The sequence below is a fragment of the Salmo salar genome, chromosome ssa02, assembly GCF_905237065.1.
Source record: "Salmo salar chromosome ssa02, Ssal_v3.1, whole genome shotgun sequence".
NCBI classification, from domain to species: Eukaryota; Metazoa; Chordata; class Actinopteri; order Salmoniformes; family Salmonidae; genus Salmo; species Salmo salar.
The window spans coordinates 19,861,918-19,881,695 of NC_059443.1; the positions used below are offsets into that span (position 1 = coordinate 19,861,918).

Consider the following 19,778-nt stretch of genomic DNA (forward strand, 5'->3'; position numbering starts at 1 on the left):
CCTTCTGGGTCCTAAAGCAGGTTTGTCTCTCCCCATCCTTCTGGGTCCTAAAGCAGGTTTGTCTCTCCCCATTCTTCTGGGTCCTAAAACAGGTATCTCTTTCTCCCCATCCTTCTGGGTCCTAAAACAGGTCTCTCTTTCTCCCCATCCTTCTGGGTCCTAAAACAGGTATCTCTTTCTCCCCATCCTTCTGGGTCCTAAAACAGGTCTCTCTTTCTCCCCATCCTTCTGGGTCCTAAAACAGGTCTCTCTTTCTCCCCATCCTTCTGGGTCCTAAAACAGGTCTGTCTCTCCCCATCCTTCTGGGTCCTAAAACAGGTCTGTCTCTCCCCATCCTTCTGGGTCCTAAAGCAGGTCTCTCTTTCTCCCCATCCTTCTGGGTCCTAAAACAGGTCTGTCTCTCCCCATCCTTCTGGGTCCTAAAGCAGGTCTCTCTTTCTCCCCATCCTTCTGGGTCCTAAAGCAGGTCTGTTCCTCTCCATCCCTCCCTCTGCCTACTTCTGTCTCCCTCTGTCTCCCTGTCTCCCTCTGTCTCCCTCTGTCTCCTTCTGTCTCCCTCTGTCTCCCTCTGTCTCCTTCTGTCTCCCTCTGTCTCCCTCTGTCTCTCTGTCTCCCTCTGTCTCCCTCTGTCTCCCTGTCTCCCTCTGCCTCCCTCTGTCTCCCTCTGTCTCCTTCTGTCTCCCTCTGTCTCCCTCTGTCTCCCTCTGTCTCCCTGTCTCCCTCTGCCTCCCTCTGTCTCCCTCTGTCTCCCTCTGTCTCCCTCTGTCTCCCTCTGTCTCCCTCTGTCTCCCTCTGTCTCCCTCTGCCTCCCTCTGTCTCCCTCTGTCTCCTTCTGTCTCCCTCTGTCTCCCTCTGTCTCCCTCTGTCTCCCTCTGTCTCCTTCTGTCTCCCTCTGTCTCCCTCTGTCTCCTTCTGTCTCCTTCTGTCTCCCTCTGTCTCCCTCTGTCTCCTTCTGTCTCCCTCTGTCTCCCTCTGTCTCCCTCTGTCTCCCTGTCTCCCTGTCTCCCTCTGTCTCCCTCTGCCTCCCTCTGTCTCCCTGTCTCCCTCTGTCTCCCTCTGTCTCCCTCTGTCTCCCTGTCTCCCTCTGTCTCCCTGTCTCCCTGTCTCCCTCTGCCTCCCTCTGTCTCCCTCTGTCTCCTTCTGTCTCCCTCTGTCTCCCTGTCTCCCTGTCTCCCTCTGTCTCCCTCTGTCTCCCTGTCTCCCTCTGTCTCCCTCTGTCTCCCTCTGCCTCCCTCTGTCTCCCTCTGTCTCCTTCTGTCTCCCTCTGTCTCCCTCTGTCTCCCTCTGTCTCCCTGTCTCCCTGTCTCCCTCTGTCTCCCTCTGTCTCCCTCTGTCTCCCTCTGTCTCCCTCTGTCTCCCTGTCTCCCTGTCTCCCTCTGTCTCCCTGTCTCCCTCTGTCTCCCTGTCTCCCTCTGTCCCCCTCTGTCATAATCTGTCCTGCTGCCCAGTGCTTCATGCAAACGCTAATGACAGCTTGAGAAATTAATGTTGCATTAAACTGAAAACAAACAAATAAGACATGCACACGCACACGCATGCCAACATGCCCACTTGTTTCTCACCGATGTACAGGAGTTATCTAGATTACCAATGGATGGATTAGTCTACTTCTGTTCAAAGCTCATAGATCAACAAACCCAGACAGAGTTTAACAATACGTCTGGCTACCCCTTCTCACTCTTTCACTCTTTCACTCACGCTTCCTCTCTTTCCATCTCTCTTTCTCTAGCGCTCTCTTTCACTCACACAAATTCTCCAACTCCCTCCACTCTCCCCATTCTCTATACTCCACTATTATTTTAATTCTCCCCCTTCACTCACTCTTTCATTTTTCCCTCCCTCCCTCTGTCTCTCTGTCTGTCTGTCTGTCTGTCTGTCTGTCTGTCTGTCTGTCTGTCTGTCTGTCTGTCTGTCTGTCTGTCTGTCTGTCTGTCTGTCTGTCTGTCTGTCTGTCTGTCTGTCTGTCTGTCTGTCTGTCTGTCTGTCTGTCTGTCTGTCTGTCTGTCTGTCTGTCTGTCTGTCTGTCTGTCTCTCTCTCTCTCTCTCTCTCTCTCTCTCTGTCTCTCTCACACACACACTCCCTCTCTGTTTTGTCACTAAGCTTTTCAGTGACCAACACTGGACTCATGCCCACTCACTTGTCCCCCCTTTGCATTCTTCCTTTCTTTCTCTCTTGGCTCTCTCTCTCACTCAATCACTCATTCCCTCTCCATCTGTACTTTACTGAGATCTAAACAGCTACTTTGAATGATAGAGGGGACCCAGTGTGTAACGCACACACTCTGAGCTAATTTAGAGAGCTGTAACAGGTTGGATCAGGAGCCCCAGTCTCTCTCTCTATCTCTCTGTCTGTCCGCTCATCTGTGGTTGTGTATGGGAGAGGAGGGCTAACATGGACTTGGTGGGTCTCTCTCTGCCTCTATTACTTGTGTTTTGGCAATGGACAACTACCACAGGCGCCGCCGGTAAGACCTACATCAGCCTTAAGATGGTTTGTTTTGGTTATTGTTTGTTGTTGTAGTAGTACACTCTTGGAAAAAAGGGTTCCAAAAGGGTTCTTCAGCTGTCCCCTTTTTGGTTTCAGGTAAAACCCATTTTGGTTCCAGATAGAACACCTTTGGGTTCCTCTGTGGAACAAAAAAGTGTTATTCAAAAGGTTATCCTATGGGGACAGCCGAAGAACCCTTTTGGGTTCTAGATAGCACCTTTTTTTCTTAGAGTGTAGCAGTGGGGGTAGTGGTGGTGGCGGTGGTGGTGGTAGTGATGGTGGTGGTGGTTATGGTGGTGCCGGTGGAGGTGGTGGTGCCGGTGGAGGTGGTGGTGCCGGTGGTGGTTGAAGAAACTAGTAGCAGTAGTAATAACAGTAGAATAGTGGCAGTAGAATCAGTAGTTGAACAAGGAACAGTATAGTGGTAGTTCAGATATACTGTATATAGTAGTTCAGATATACTGTATATAGTAGTCCAGATATACTGTATATAGTAGTTCAGATATACTGTATATAGTAGTTCAGATATACTGTATATAGTAGTTCAGATATACTGTATATAGTAGTTCAGATATTCTGTATATAGTAGTCCAGATATACTGTATATAGTAGTTCAGATATACTGTATATAGTAGTTTAGATATTCTGTATATAGTAGTTCAGATATACTGTATATAGTAGTTCAGATATTCTGTATATAGTAGTCCAGATATACTGGATATAGTAGTTCAGATATACTGTATATAGCAGTTCAGATATACTGTATATAGTAGTTCAGATATACTGTATATAGTAGTTCATATATACTCTATATAGTAGTTCAGATATACTGTATATAGCATATATATTTTTACAGAGATATCATTTCACTTTTCAATGACACCAGTTCATATTGAAAATGTCACTTGCTGACAGTATGTTGAATAATTTGGTGAATGTAATACTGAATGAATTGTTAATAACTGCTGTAATGTGTTATTGTGAGAATGACAATGAAGAAACGTGATTTTATTTCCCCTCTTTCAGTGACGTACTGGACGTACACGGGTAAGAACATCTCTCTCAATAACCAAAAGGCCTTCAAGTTGATTTATAACTATGTTATTATAACTCATAAAGTAAGTGTAGATCCCAGTAGGAATATTATCCCTGCCACTAAACACTACACAAATACAACAGTCTCTCTCTGTCTGTCATTTATACATCAGCTCACCCACTGTACATTCTCTCTCTCTCTCGGCATGGGAGAAACAGAAAGAAGGAGTGGGGAATGGAGAGAGGGATGGAAATGGGGGTGCAGAACAGGGAAAGCGAGCTAAAGAGGGGGAGGAAAACGAGAGAAGTGGCAGGTGCACGAGGAGGATGAAGAGTTGGAAAGACGTGTTTCAGCAGCATTGTTACGCCACACAATAACCCTGTGTGTTAATTGTACTGTCCAGGCTGAGGCACACTGCCTGCCTATCATATGGACAATGACACTGTAGACCTGAATGGCCCTTAGTGAATGCATACAGAGTGGTAGTGTGTACACTAAGTTCACACAGAGCTTTACCATTCACATAAAGTACAGAACCGTACAGTATGTCCTCTAACCAGAGCCTGTGTCCAGGGCTAGCTGGCATCACCACACGGTGATGTTTTTCTCTGTGTACTATAGGACGCGATATACTGTTAAAGTAAATGGTGATGTGGGAGTTGTGTTGTGTTGGCGTGTGTGAGGGGATCTGTGGCATTCTGTGGCTGGCTCGCTCATGTATGGCATTTTGTGTGTCTGTGTGTGTGTGTGAGAGAGAGTGTGTGTGTATTGCATTGTTCCCATCCACATTGGGGACAGTGGCAGCGCTATGAGAGGTAGAGCAGGTCAGAATGACGGAATATTCTCTCCGTTGTAACCATGGGGACCTCCATGACAACCAACTGTGGAGCTGCAGGACAAGTTTTTCTCCTTTTTTTGGGGTGGTGGGCAAGGAGGGGGATAAGGGACGGCTTAAAGGTACAGGCCGGGGGAGTGTGTGTGTGTGTGTGTGTGTGTGTGTGTGTGTGTGTGTGTGTGTGTGTGTGTGTGTGTGTGTAGGCCCAGCTAGCACATTTGGTTCCTTGGAAGTTGTGGGAACGTATGTTTTTGGTTTGACATTGGTTATGGGAACGATGACATATGTTTTCTGACAAATAAAACGGAATGTTTTCTAAACGTAAGTGAAAATGTTGCCTGTTCTGGGAAAGTTTATTTTATGTTGCAGGGAGTTTCTCAGAAAGTTTTACTCTGGTTCCTTCCCACTGGGCAAAAACTGGTTGAGTCATCAACTTAAGGGCATTTCGTATTTTTTTTACCCAACTTTTTACCTAAATGCAATGAAAATGTTTTATTGATTTCATGTTTAATTCACAATAGTTGGCAACTCAACCAAATGTAAATCAAAACTAGACGTCCAAAAATGGATGTTGCAACTGCTGATTGTGCCTTTAAAGTAATGAAATACCAAGAAAATAATGTTTTTTGTGAAGTTCCTTAAATGCGCTGAGAACGATCCAAAGCCAAGCAACTATCCTGCACCATTCCCAGAAAGTTGTGGGAAGATTGTATGCAAAATAACCATAGGACAACCACGCTCTCACCAAGCTATAACAAACATATGGTTCACAGAACCTTTTATGTGGTAGCTGGGGAGATAGTGATGGTGTAAAAAAGGCTCTCTCTAATCCCCCTAGGAAAGTAAAATCCCCCTGAGCCCACTGCAGATAAACACTAGGGTGGAGTGGGAGAGACAGAGTGGGTGTGTAAGTACAGCACTAATGTAGAAAGGATCCCCTCACATTGATTAACAGTAGCATGGAGAGTAGTGCACTGACCTCCGTAGCAGGCTAGAGCACCCTGAGGATTGGAGAGGAGACCTCACATTGATTAACAGTAGCATGGAGAGTAGAGCACTGACCTCCGTAGCAGGCTAGAGCACCCTGAGGGTTGGAGAGGAGACCTCACATTGATTAACAGTAGCATGGAGAGTAGAGCACTGACCTCCGTAGCAGGCTAGAGCACCCTGAGGATTGGAGAGGAGACCTCACATTGATTAACAGTAGCATGGAGAGTAGTGCACTGACCTCCGTAGCAGGCTAGAGCACCCTGAGGGTTGGAGAAGAGACCTCACATTGATTAACAGTAGCATGGAGAGTAGTGCACTGACCTCCGTAGCAGGCTAGAGCACCCTGAGGATTGGAGAGGAGACCTCACATTGATTAACAGTAGCATGGAGAGTAGTGCACTGACCTCCGTAGCAGGCTAGAGCACCCTGAGGGTTGGAGAGGAGACCTCACATTGATTAACAGTAGCATGGAGAGTAGTGCACTGACCTCCGTAGCAGGCTAGAGCACCCTGAGGGTTGGAGAAGAGACCTCACATTGATTAACAGTAGCATGGAGAGTAGTGCACTGACCTCCGTAGCAGGCTAGAGCACCCTGAGGGTTGGAGAGGAGACCTCACATTGATTAACAGTAGCATGGAGAGTAGAGCACTGACCTCCGTAGCAGGCTAGAGCACCCTGAGGGTTGGAGAGGAGACCTCACATTGATTAACAGTAGCATGGAGAGTAGAGCACTGACCTCCGTAGCAGGCTAGAGCACCCTGAGGATTGGAGAGGAGACCTCACATTGATTAACAGTAGCATGGAGAGTAGAGCACTGACCTCCGTAGCAGGCTAGAGCACCCTGAGGGTTGGAGAGGAGACCTCACATTGATTAACAGTAGCATGGAGAGTAGAGCACTGACCTCCGTAGCAGGCTAGAGCACCCTGAGGGTTGGAGAAGAGACCTCACATTGATTAACAGTAGCATGGAGAGTAGAGCACTGACCTCCGTAGCAGGCTAGAGCACCCTGAGGGTTGGAGAGGAGACCTCACATTGATTAACAGTAGCATGGAGAGTAGAGCACTGACCTCCGTAGCAGGCTAGAGCACCCTGAGGGTTGGAGAGGAGACCTCACATTGATTAACACATTGCTCAGAATGCTGATTGGTGTAAATCCGTGGTATATGAGACCATATACCTTGGGTATGATATTTTTTTTTACTGTTCTAATTATGTTAATAATCAATTGATAATAATAAATAGGGACCCTCAGGATTTTGTGGTATAGTTGCGTCGTGCCTAAGAACAGCCCTTAGCCGTGGTATATTGGCCATATACCACGCCCCCTCTGGCCTTATTGCTTAATTATACCATGGCATTGTTGAATACTTGTTTCTGATTGTCTTGAAAGGCTTCTTGTAATTGTGCTGGTTTGAGTCTAAGTTGTGCTCATGCCCCTGTTCTTTCCATCTCCCCTCTCCTCTGTTCTGCCTACTCTCAAATTCAAATTCTTTCTCTTTGTCACGCTCTGACCTATGAGAGCTGTTTTTTCTCTGTGTAGTTACAGTGAGGGAAAAAAGTATTTGATCCCCTGCTGATCTTGTACATTTGCAGACTGACAAAGAAAGGATCAGTCTATAATTTTAATGGTAGGTTTATTTGAACAGTGAGAGACAGAATAACAACAAAAAAATCCAGAAAAACGCATGTCAAAAATGTTATAAATTGATTTGCATTTTATTGAGGGAAATAAGTATTTGACCCCCTCTCAATCAGAAAGATTTCTGGCTCCCAGCTGTCTTTTATACAGGTAACGAGCTGAGATTAGGAGCACACTCTTAAAGAGAGTGATCCTAATCTCAATTTGTTACCTGCATAAAAGACACCTGTCCACAGAAGCAATCAATCAATCAGATTCCAAACTCTCCACCATGGCCAAGACCAAAGAGCTCTCCAAGGATGTCAGGGACAAGATTGTAGACCTACACAAGGCTGGAATGGGCTACAAGCTACAAGACCATCGCCAAGCAGCTTGGTGAGAAGGTGACAACAGTTGGTGCGATTATTCGCAAATGTAAGAAACACAAAAGAACTGTCAGTCTCCCTCGGCTTGGGGCTCCATGCAAGATCTCACCTCGTGGAGTTGCAATGATCATGAGAACGGTGAGGAATCAGCCCAGAACTACACGGGAGGATCTTGTCAATGATCTCAAGGCAGCTGGGACCATAGTCACCAAGAAAACAATTGGTAACACACTACGCCGTGAAGGACTGAAATCCTGCAGCGCCCGCAAGGTCCCCCTGCTCAAGAAAGCACATATACAGGCCCGTCTGAAGTTTTCCAATGATCATCTGAATGATTCAGAGGACAACTGAGTGAACGTGTTGTGGTCAGATGAGACCAAAATGGAGCTCTTTGGCATCAACTCAACTCGCCGTGTTTGCAGAAGGAGGAATGCTGCCTATGACCCCAAGAACACCATCCCCACCGTCAAACATGGAGGTGGAAACATTATGCTTTGGGGGTGTTCTTCTGCTAAGGGGACAGGACAACTTCACCGCTTCAAAGGGACGATGGACGGAGCCATGTACCGTCAAATCTTGGGTGAGAACCTCCTTCCCTCAGCCAGGGCATTGAAAATGGGTCGTGGATGGGTATTCCAGCATGACAATGACCCAAAACACACGGCCAAGGCAACAAAGGAGTGGCTCAAGAAGAAGCACATAAAAGGTCCTGGAGTGGCCTAGCCAGTCTCCAGACCTTAATCCCATAGAAAATCTGTGGAGGGAGCTGAAGGTTCGAGTTGCCAAACATCAGCTTAATGACTTGGAGAAGATCTGCAAAGAGGAGTGGGACAAAATCCCTCCTGAGATGTGTGAAAACCTGGTGGCCAACTACAAGAAACGTCTGACCTCTGTGATTGCCAACAAGGGTTTTGCCACCAAGTACTAAGTAAGTCATGTTTTGCAGAGGGGTGAAATACTTATTTCCCTCATTAAAATGCAAATCAATTTATAACATTTTTGACATGCGTTTTTCTGGATTTTTTGTTGTTGTTATTCTGTCTCTCACTGTTCAAATAAACCTACCATTAAAATTATAGACTGATCATTTCTTTGTCAGTGGGCAAACGTACAAAATCAGCAGGGGATCAAATACTTTTTTCCCTCACTGTAGGTCAGGGTGTGATATGGGTGGGCAGTCTATGTTTGTTGTTTCTATGTTTAGTTCTTGTTTTTCTATTTCTATGTTGAGTTTTGGGATGATCTCCAATTAGAGGCAGCTGGTTCGTGTTGTCTCTAATTGGAGATCATATTTAAGTTGGGGTTTTTCTATGGTGTTTTGTGGGTTGTTGTTTTCCGTTTTGTGGTTGTTGCCTGGCAGAACTGTTTGCTGTCGTTTTTATTCCTTTGTGTTTCATTTTATTCATTAAATAATAATCATGAGCACTCAACACGCCGCGCCTTGGTCCCCTCTATACGACTGCCATTACAGAACTACCCACCATGATTGGATCAAGCGGCGTGCCCGGGCAGAGATGGATACCTGGCCTAATGAGGATTGGCTCAAAAGGAGAAACTGGACTTGGGGCCAGGTAATAGACAGGTATCGTAGCCTATCGGGGAAGAACGAGAGGCAGCCCCCAAAAAATGTTTTGGGGGGGGCACACGGATAGTTTGGCGGGGCCAGGGATGAGACCTGAGCCAACTCCCCGTGCTTATTGTGGTGAGCATGTGCCTGCCTCTCGCCCTCTCTCTCCAGTGCGCCTCCATAGCACAGTACGTCCTGTGCCTGCTTCTCGCACTCTCCCTCCAGTGCGCCTCCATAGCCTAGTACGTCCTGTGCCTGCTCCTCGCACTCTCCGTCCAATGCGCCTCCATAGCCCAGTACGTCAGGCGCCTGCTCTGCGCACCCGGTCCTCAGTGCGTCTCTCCAGTCCGGTGAGACCTGTTCCAGCTCCACGAGAAAAGCCTCCAGTGATAATCTATGGTCCAAAGCCTGTAGAGATGATCCATGGCCCGGAGCCTGTAGGGATGTTCCATGGCACGAAGCCTCCAGAGGTAATCCATGGCCCGGAGCCTGTAGAGATAATCCATGGCAAGAAGCCTGTAGGGGTTATCCATGGTCCGGAGCCTGTAGGGATAATCCATGGCAAGAAGCCTGTAGGAATGATCCATGGCCCAGAGCCTGTAGAGATGATCCATGGTACGAAGCCTCCAGTGATAATCCATGGCACGGGACCTGTAGAGATGATCCATGGCATGGAGCCTGCAGCAACGGTCCCTAGTCCGAAACCTATAATGACGCTTCCTAGTCCGGAGCCTCCAGCGACGCTCCTCAGTCCGGAGCCTCCAGCGATGCTCCTCAGTCCGGAGCCTCCAGCGGTGGTCTGCAGCCCGGAACCTCCAGCGGCGGTCTGCAGCCCGGAGTCTCCAGCGGCGGTCTGCAGCCCGGAGCCTCCAGCGGCGGTCTGCAGCCCGGAGTCTTCAGCGGCGGTCTGCAGCCCGGAGCCTCCAGTGGCGGTCTGCAGCCCGGAGTCTTCAGCGGCGGCCTTTAGCCTAGAGTCTTCAGCGGCGGTTGGCGGTACAAAGCTTCCGGCGATGATACATGGTCTGGTTCCTCCGGACATACAGAAGCGGGGGGATCAGCGGACGGTGGGGATGCTACACCCCGAACCAGAGCCGCCGCCAAGTACAGATGCCCATCCAGACCCTCCCCTATAGGTTCAGGTTTGCGGCCGGGAGTCCGCACCTTTGGGGGGGGGTACTGTCACACTCTGACCTATGAGAGCTGTTTTTTCTCTGTGTAGTTAGGTCAGGGTGTGATATGGGTGGGCAGTCTATGTTTGTTGTTTCTATGTTTAGTTCTTGTTTTTCTATTTCTATGTTGAGTTTTGGGATGATCTCCAATTAGAGGTAGCTGGTTCGTGTTGACTCTAATTGGAGATCACATTTAAGTTGGGGTTTTTCTATGGTGTTTTGTGGGTAGTTGTTTTCTGTTTTGTGGAACTGTTTGCTGTCGTTTTTGTTCCTTTGTAAAGTGTTTCGTTTTTTTCATTAAATAATAATCATGAGCACTCAACACGCCGCGCCTTGGTCCCCTCTATATGACTGCTGTTACACTCTTGCCTGTCACTCTCTTTTTCAGATCTTCCATTCTCTACATGTCCTATCATTATTTGTCAAGGGATGCGTGAAGGGCTGTAGGAAGTCAGGCGCAGGAGAGCAGATATTTGGTAGCAAAACGGAGCCTTTTATTTGGCGAACCAAATGCACACGGCACAAACGAACACGAAATACGAATACGGGTTGAACATAACCCAACGCAACCAGCCTAACATGCGCATACATGAAAAGCAGATAAACAATACCACACAAAGACATGGGGGAAACAGAGGGTTAAATACACAACACATAATGAGGGAAATGAGAACCAGGTGTGTGGGAAAACGAGACAAAACAAATGAAAAATAGATCGGCGATGGCTAGAAGACCGGCGACGTCGACCGCCGAACACAGCCCGAACAAGGAGAGGCATCGACTTCGGCAGAAGTCGTGACATTATTCCACCTCTCCGACCCATTCTCCTGTCTTCCCTCAGTCTCTCTAGTCTGAATCCCCTCTACCCGTCTCTCTCTTTCTCTCTGTCCCAAGAATGTCTCTCTGTGCACCCATCAGTCTCCCTCTCTCTGCTCCAGTTTCTCTCTCCCCTCCAATTAGTAATGAGGAAGGATATTTGTTTGTGTGTGCGCTCAACACTGTGAATATAATACACCACCTCATCATTAACAGCATGACTGACCACTGACTTTACACTCCTGTATATCTCTCTCTCTCTCACACACACACACACACACACGCGCGCGCGCGCACACGCGCACACACACACACACACACACACACACACACACACACACACACACACACACACACACACACACACACACACCAGCCAGTATTCTAACATTCTGATACTCCATACAGATGTAGGATCTTAATTTGACCAGTATCGTTGTAGCAAAGTAATCCTGCAGAAACAAGATTTTAACTTTTAGTCCAATTGTTCAATTATGAGACACCCATCCCTTTTATCAATTTTTGAGTGTGATCTGCCAAGGTAATAACTGGAAAATATAATTGTTAGGCTATTAGCTTGACAAAAGAATGTTACAGTAAATGAAAAGTGCAATGCTACCTTCAGAAAGTATTCATACCTCTTGAAATATTTCACATTTTGTTGTGTTACAGCCTGAATTCAAAATGGATGAAATAGATTTTTTTTATCACTCATCTACACATAATAATACCCCATAAAGACAAAGTGAAAACATGTTTTAAGAAATTGTTGCAAATTTATTGAAAATGAAATACAGAAATATCTCATTTATATAAGTATTGAGTCAATACTTTTTAGAAGCACCTTTGGCAGCGATTATAGCTGTGAGACTTTCTGGGTAAGTCTCTAAGAGCTTTGCACACCTGAATTGTGCAACATTTTCCCATTATTCTTTTCAAATTGGTTGTTGATCATTGCTTGACAACCATTCTCAGGTCTTGCCATAGATTTTGAAGTAGATTTAAGTCAAAACGGTATCTCGGCCACTCAGGAACATTTACTGTCTTCTTGGTAAGCAACTAAGATTCTGTAAATTTGACCTTGTGTTTTAGGTTATTATCTCCCACTGTCTGGTGGAAAGCAGACTAAAATACATTTTCCTCTAGGATTTTGCCTGTGCTTAGCTCCATTCTGTTTATTTTTTACCCTGAAAAATGCATAGATAATAACATAGTAGCAGCAGCGTGGGGGGGGGGGGTGCAAATAGTCTGGGTAGCCATTTGATTAGCAGTTCAGGAGTCTTATGGCTTGGGGGTAGAAGCTGTTTAGAAGCCTCTTGGACCTAGACTTGGCACTCCGGTACCACTTGCCGTGTGGTAGCAGAGAGAACAGTCTATGACTAGGGTGGCTGGAGTCTTTGACAATTTTTAGGGCCTTCCTCTGACACCGCCTGATATAGAGGTCCTGGATGGCAGGAAGCTTGGCCCCTTGTCATGTACTGGGCCGTACACATTACCCTCTGTAGTGTTTTGCGGTCGGAGGCCAAGCAGTTGCTATACCAGGCAGTGATGCAACCCATCAGGATGCTCTCGATGGCGCAGCTGTAAAACCTTTCGAGGATATGAGGACCCATGCCAAATCTTTTCAGTCTCCTGAGGGGGAATAGGTTTTGTCGTGCCCTCTTCACGACTGTCTTGATGTGCTTGGACCATGTTAGTTTGTTGGTGATGTGGACGCCAAGGAACTTGAAGCTCTCAACCTGCTCCACTACAGCCCCGTTGATGAGAATGGGAGCGTGCTCGGCCCTCCTTTTCCTGTAGTCCACAATCATCTCCTTTGTCTTGATCACGTTGAAGGAGAGGTTGCTGTCCTGGCACCACAATGCCATGTCTGTGACCTCCTCCCTATAGGCTCTCATCGTTGTCGGTGATCAGGCCTACCACTGTTGTGTCATCAGCAAATTGAATGATGGTGTTGGAGTTGTGCCTGGCCATGCAGTCATGAGTGAACAGGGAATACAGGAGGGGGCTGAGCACGCACCCCTGAGGGGCCCCAGTGTTGAGTATCAGCGTGGCAGATGTGTTGTTACCGACCCTTACCACCTGGGGGTGGCCTGTCAGTAAGTCTAGGATCCAGTTGCAGAGGGAGGTGTTTAGTCCCAGGGTCCTTAGCTTAGTGATAAGCTAAGCTGAGCTGTATCAATGAATAGCATTCTCACATAGGTGTTCCTTTTGTCCAGGTGGGAAAGGGCAGTGTGGAGTGCAATAGAGATTGCATCATCTGTGGATCTGTTGGTGCGGTATGCAAATTGGAGTGGGTCTAGGGTTTCTGGGATAATGATGTGAGTCTGTGCGTGTGTGTAAGTGTGTTTGTGTGTGTACCGTATATGTGAGTGTGTTGTGTGTCTGAGTGTGTGTTCGTCAGGGTGATGATGCTCATTAATCATTAGTCAGAGCAGGTCAAGTATAGAGGGGGAGTGTGAAAGAGAGGATGAGCAGGATGGATCCCCAACTTATCTTCTGTTTTCCACAGAGAATGGTCATGTAATAGGTCAAGAGGTCAATATGAAATGTTACAGAAGAAAAGGTCCGCTGACTGACTGGCCATGCTTAATGTGTGTGGTACATCACTGATAGAGAGTCACAAGATGTGTCATGTTTTGGTCACTCTCTTCCCTTCCCCTCCCCCTCAGGTTCAGTAGGCCAGTCCAAGTGGGCGGAGTACTTCCCAGACTGTGGTGGTAAGGCCCAGTCTCCAGTTGACGTGGCAACGGTCCAGAGCCAGTATGACCCCAGCCTGGGCCCTCTTACCCCCCTCGGTTATAGCCAGCACGGCAACAAACCCTTCAGCCTCTACAACAACGGACATACAGGTAACTACAGCAACCATGCTGACTCCATTTCTAACAACAGCCATACAGGTAACCACAGCAACCATGCTGACTCCATCACTAACAACATACAGGTAACTACAGCAACCATGCTGACTCCATCACTAACAACATACAGGTAACTACAGCAACTATGCTGACTCCATCACTAACAACAGCCATACAGGTAACTACAGCAACCATGCTGACTCCATCACTAACAACATACAGGTAACTACAGCAACCATGCTGACTCCATCACTAACAACATACAGGTAACTACAGCAACCATGCTGACTCCATCACTAACAACATACAGGTAACTACAGCAACTATGCTGACTCCATCACTAACAACAGCCATACAGGTAACTACAGCAACCATGCTGACTCCATCACTAACAACATACAGGTAACTACAGCAACCATGCTGACTCCATCACTAACAACATACAGGTAACTACAGCAACCATGCTGACTCCATCACTAACAACATACAGGTAACAACAGCAACCATGCTGACTCCATCACTAACAACATACAGGTAACTACAGCAACCATGCTGACTCCATCACTAACAACATACAGGTAACAACAGCAACCATGCTGACTCCATCACTAACAACATACAGGTAACTACAGCAACCATGCTGACTCCATCACTAACAACATACATACAGGTAACTACAGCAACCATGCTGACTCCATCACTAACAACAGCCATACAGGTAACTACAGCAACCATGCTGACTCCATCACTAACAACAGCCATACAGGTAGCTAAAGCAACCATGCTGACTCCATCACTAACAACATAAATACAGGTAACTATAGCAACCATGCTGACTCCATCACTAACAACATACAGGTAACTACAGCAACCATGCTGACTCCATCACTAACAACATACATACAGGTAACTATAGCAACCATGCTGACTCCATCACTAACAACATACAGGTAACTACAGCAACTATGCTGACTCCATCACTAACAACAGCCATACAGGTAACTACAGCAACCATGCTGACTCCATCACTAACAACAGCCATACAGGTAACTACAGCAACCATGCTGACTCCATCACTAACAACATACAGGTAACTACAGCAACCATGCTGACTCCATCACTAACAACATACAGGTAACTACAGCAACTATGCTGACTCCATCACTAACAACAGCCATACAGGTAACTACAGCAACCATGCTGACTCCATCACTAACAACATACAGGTAACTACAGCAACCATGCTGACTCCATCACTAACAACATACAGGTAACTACAGCAACCATGCTGACTCCATCACTAACAACAGCCATACAGGTAACTATAGCAACCATGCTGACTCCATCACTAACAACAGCCATACAGGTAACTACAGCAACCATGCTGACTCCATCACTAACAACATAAATACAGGTAACTATAGCAACCATGCTGACTCCATCACTAACAACAGCCATACAGGTAACTACAGCAACCATGCTGACTCCATCACTAACAACAGCCATACAGGTAACTACAGCAACCATGCTGACTCCATCACTAACAACATAAATACAGGTAACTATAGCAACCATGCTGACTCCATCACTAACAGCCATACAGGTAACTACAGCAACCATGCTGACTCCATCACTAACAACAGCCATACAGGTAACTATAGCAACCATGCTGACTCCATCACTAACAGCCATACAGGTAACTACAGCAACCATGCTGACTCCATCACTAACAACAGCCATACAGTGAGGGAAAAAAGTATTTGATCCCCTGCTGATTTTGTACGTTTGCCCACTGACAAAGAAATGATCAGTCTAATAGTAGGTTTTTTTGAACAGTGAGAGACAGAATAACAACAACAAAAAATCCAGAAAAACGCAAAAATGTTATAAATTGATTTGCATTTTAATGAGGGAAATAAGTATTTGACCCCTCTGCAAAACATGACTTAGTACTTGGTGGCAAAACCCTTGTTGGCAATAGCAGAGGTCAGACGTTTCTTGTAGTTGGCCACCAGGTTTGCACACATCTCAGGAGGGATTTTGTCCCACTCCTCTTTGCAGATCTTCTCCAAGTCATTAAGGTTTCGAGGCTGACGTTTGGCAACTCGAACCTTCAGCTCCCTCCACAGATTTTCTATGGGATTAAGGTCTGGAGACTGGCTAGGCCACTCCAGGACCTTAATGTGCTTCTTCTTGAGCCACTCCTTTGTTGCCTTGGCCGTGTGTTTTGGGTCATTGTCATGCTGGAATACCCATCCACGACCCATTTTCAATGCCCTGGCTGAGGGAAAGAGATCCTCACCCAAGATTTGACGGTACATGGCCCCGTCCATCGTCCCTTTGAAGCGGTGAAGTTGTCCTGTCCCCTTAGCAGAAGAACACCCCCAAAGCATAATGTTTCCACCTCCATGTTTGACGGTGGAGATGGTGTTCTTGGGGTCATAGGCAGCATTCCTCCTCCTCCAAACACGGCGAGTTGAGTTGATGTCAAAGAGCTCCATTTTGGTCTCATCTGACCACAACACTTTCACCCAGTGGTCCTCTGAGTCATTCAGATGTTCATTGACAAACTTCAGACGGGCATGTATATGTATTCTTGAGCAGGGGGACCTTGCGGGTGCTGCAGGATTTCAGTCCTTCACGGCGTAGTGTGTTACCAATTGTTTTCTTGGTGACTATGGTCCCAGCTGCCTTATGATCACTCCCTTTAAGAGTGTGCTCCTAATCTCAGCTCATTACCTGTATAAAAGACACCTGGGAGCCAGAAATCTTTCTGATTGAGAGGGGGTCAAATACTTATTTCCCTCATTAAAATGCAAATCAATTTATAACATTTTTGACATGCGTTTTTCTGGATATTTTTGTTGTTATTCCGTCTCTCACTGTTGAAATAAACCTACTATTAGACTGATCATTTCTTTGTCAGTGGGCAAACGTACAAAATCAGCAGGGGATCAAATACTTTTCCCCCCCACTGTGCAGGTAACTAAAGTAACCATGCTGACTCCATCACTAACAACATACAGGTAACTACAGCAACCATGCTGACTCCATCACACACAACATACAGGTAACTACAGCAACCATGCTGACTCCATCACTAACAACATACATACAGGTAACTACAGCAACCATGCTGACTCCATCACTAACAACATACATGTAACTACAGCAACCATGCTGACTCCATCACTAACAACAGCCATACAGGTAACTACAGCAACCATGCTGACTCCATCACTAACAACATACAGGTAACTACAGCAACCATGCTGACTCCATCACTAACAACAGCCATACAGGTAACTACAGCAACCATGCTGACTCCATCACTAACAACAGCCATACAGGTAACTATAGCAACCATGCTGACTCCATCACTAACAACAGCCATACAGGTAACCACAGCAACCATGCTGACTCCATCACTAACAACAGCCATACAGGTAGCTAAAGTAACCATGCTGACTCCATCACTAACAACATAAATACAGGTAACTATAGCAACCATGCTGACTCCATCACTAACAACATACATACTGGTAACTAAAGTAACCATGCTGACTCCATCACTAACAACATACATACAGGTAACTACAGCAACCATGCTGACTCCATCACTAACAACATACATACAGGTAACTAAAGTAACCATGCAGACTCCATCACTAACAACATAAATACAGGTAACTATAGCAACCATGCTGACTCCATCACTAACAACATAAATACAGGTAACTATAGCAACCATGCTGACTCCATCACTAACAACATAAATACAGGTAACTATAGCAACCATGCTGACTCCATCACTAACAACATACAGGTAACTATAGCAACCATGCTGACTCCATCACTAACAACAGCCATACAGGTAACTATAGCAACCATGCTGACTCCATCACTAACAACATACAGGTAACTATAGCAACCATGCTGACTCCATCACTAACAACAGCCATACAGGTAACCACAGCAACCATGCTGGCTCCATCACTAACAACATACAGGTAACTACAGCAACCATGCTGACTCCATCACTAACAACATCCATACAGGTAACTACAGCAACCATGCTGACTCCATCACTAACAACATACAGGTAACTACAGCAACCATGCTGACTCCATCACTAACAACATACAGGTAACTACAGCAACCATGCTGACTCCATCACTAACAACATACAGGTAACTAAAGCAACCATGCTGACTCCATCACTAACAACATAAATACAGGTAACTATAGCAACCATGCTGACTCCATCACTAACAACAGCCATACAGGTAACCACAGCAACCATGCTGACTCCATCACTAACAACAGCCATACAGGTAGCTAAAGTAACCATGCTGACTCCATCACTAACAACATAAATACAGGTAACTATAGCAACCATGCTGACTCCATCACTAACAACATACATACTGGTAACTAAAGTAACCATGCTGACTCCATCACTAACAACATACATACAGGTAACTACAGCAACCATGCTGACTCCATCACTAACAACATACATGTAACTACAGCAACCATGCTGACTCCATTACTAACAACATACATACAGGTAACTACAGCAACCATGCTGACTCCATCACTAACAACAGCCATACAGGTAACTATAGCAACCATACTGACTCCATCACTAACAACATACATACAGGTAACTATAGCAACCATGCTGACTCCATCACTAACAACATACAGGTAACTACAGCAACCATGCTGACTCCATCACTAACAACATACATACAGGTAACTATAGCAACCATGCTGACTCCATCACTAACAACAGCCATACAGGTAGCTAAAGCAACCATGCTGACTCCATCACTAACAACATACATACAGGTAACTATAGCAACCATGCTGACTCCATCACTAACAACATACATACAGGTAACTATAGCAACCATGCTGACTCCATCACTAACAACATACATACAGGTAACTATAGCAACCATGCTGACTCCATCACTAACAACATACATACAGGTAACTATAGCAACCATGCTGACTCCATCACTAACAACAACCATACAGGTAACTACAGCAACCATGCTGACTCCATCACTAACAACATACAGGTAACTAAAGTAACCATGCAGACTCCATCACTAACAACAACCATACAGGTAACTACAGCAACCATGCTGACTCCATCACTAACAACATACAGGTAACTACAGCAACCATGCTGACTCCATCACTAACAACATACATACAGGTAACTACAGCAACCATGCTGACTCCATCACTAACAACATACATACAGGTAACTACAGCAACCATGCTTTCTCTCCATCACAGTGGTGGTTCCTCTCCCAGGCTGGATGGGTTTAGGGGGGCTGCCCTGGCAGTTCACAGCCGTCCAGATGCACCTGCACTGGGGCAACGGAGCCCCGGAGGCCGGGGGCAGCGAACACACCATCAACGGTCAGAGCTCCGCTGCAGAGGTGAGGGACTGTGTGTGTGTTTGGAGTGGGGTGGGGTGTGGGGGGTGTTGGTGGGTGAGAGTTTTTAAGCCTGCATGTGGAAGGACATGCGTACGTGCCATGCTGTATATCCAGGCAGATTGCAGTATTAAGCACTTCAGTTGAGAAACCATACTATAATCCCATCAAATATTATACAGAAACACAAAACAGCAATCTAGACTCTTAGCTAATCTGGTTACCACTAGTCATACTAGGAGAAAACAAACTTGAAAGGAAAGGTTATTGGATAACAAGTGTTTGAATGATATTAATTAATTGGGGAGTGGCATTAAATCTGATTGAAATTGTTGTAAAGACTTCAGGATTAGAAAGCATGACAAATAAAAGCCTCTCAAACACCTACAGTATACATAGGAAGGGGAACCAACTTTCTCAGGTTGGCAGTGTATTTACTGTACCCCAAAATCACACACACACACACACTTTTGGAACTTGAAACACTGTCCAGTTCTCTGTGGGAAGGGAATGTAGAACATGCAGTGGATCAGCAAAAATGGGTGGAGAGGTAATGGA

General features: G+C 46.1%; 1 protein-coding gene across 4 annotated transcripts in view; it reads left to right on the forward strand.

The window, feature by feature from the left end:
• The first annotated feature begins 2,094 nt into the window (after positions 1-2,094).
• The window catches only part of LOC106605785 (carbonic anhydrase 14-like), a 29,087-nt gene continuing 11,403 nt past the window's right edge, over positions 2,095-19,778 (forward strand). Inside the window, exons 1-4 of one of the 4 annotated variants that reach the window (XM_045699245.1) lie at positions 2,097-2,465; positions 3,515-3,535; positions 13,579-13,758; positions 19,078-19,223. In XM_045699245.1, the coding sequence (XP_045555201.1) occupies positions 2,393-2,465; positions 3,515-3,535; positions 13,579-13,758; positions 19,078-19,223 (420 nt within the window). In that variant the 5' untranslated portion in view covers positions 2,097-2,392. Of the gene's footprint in view, positions 2,466-3,514; positions 3,536-13,578; positions 13,759-19,077; positions 19,224-19,778 lie in introns of all 4 variants that reach the window. The other 3 variants (XM_045699269.1, XM_045699261.1, XM_045699251.1) reach the window with 3 other exon arrangements.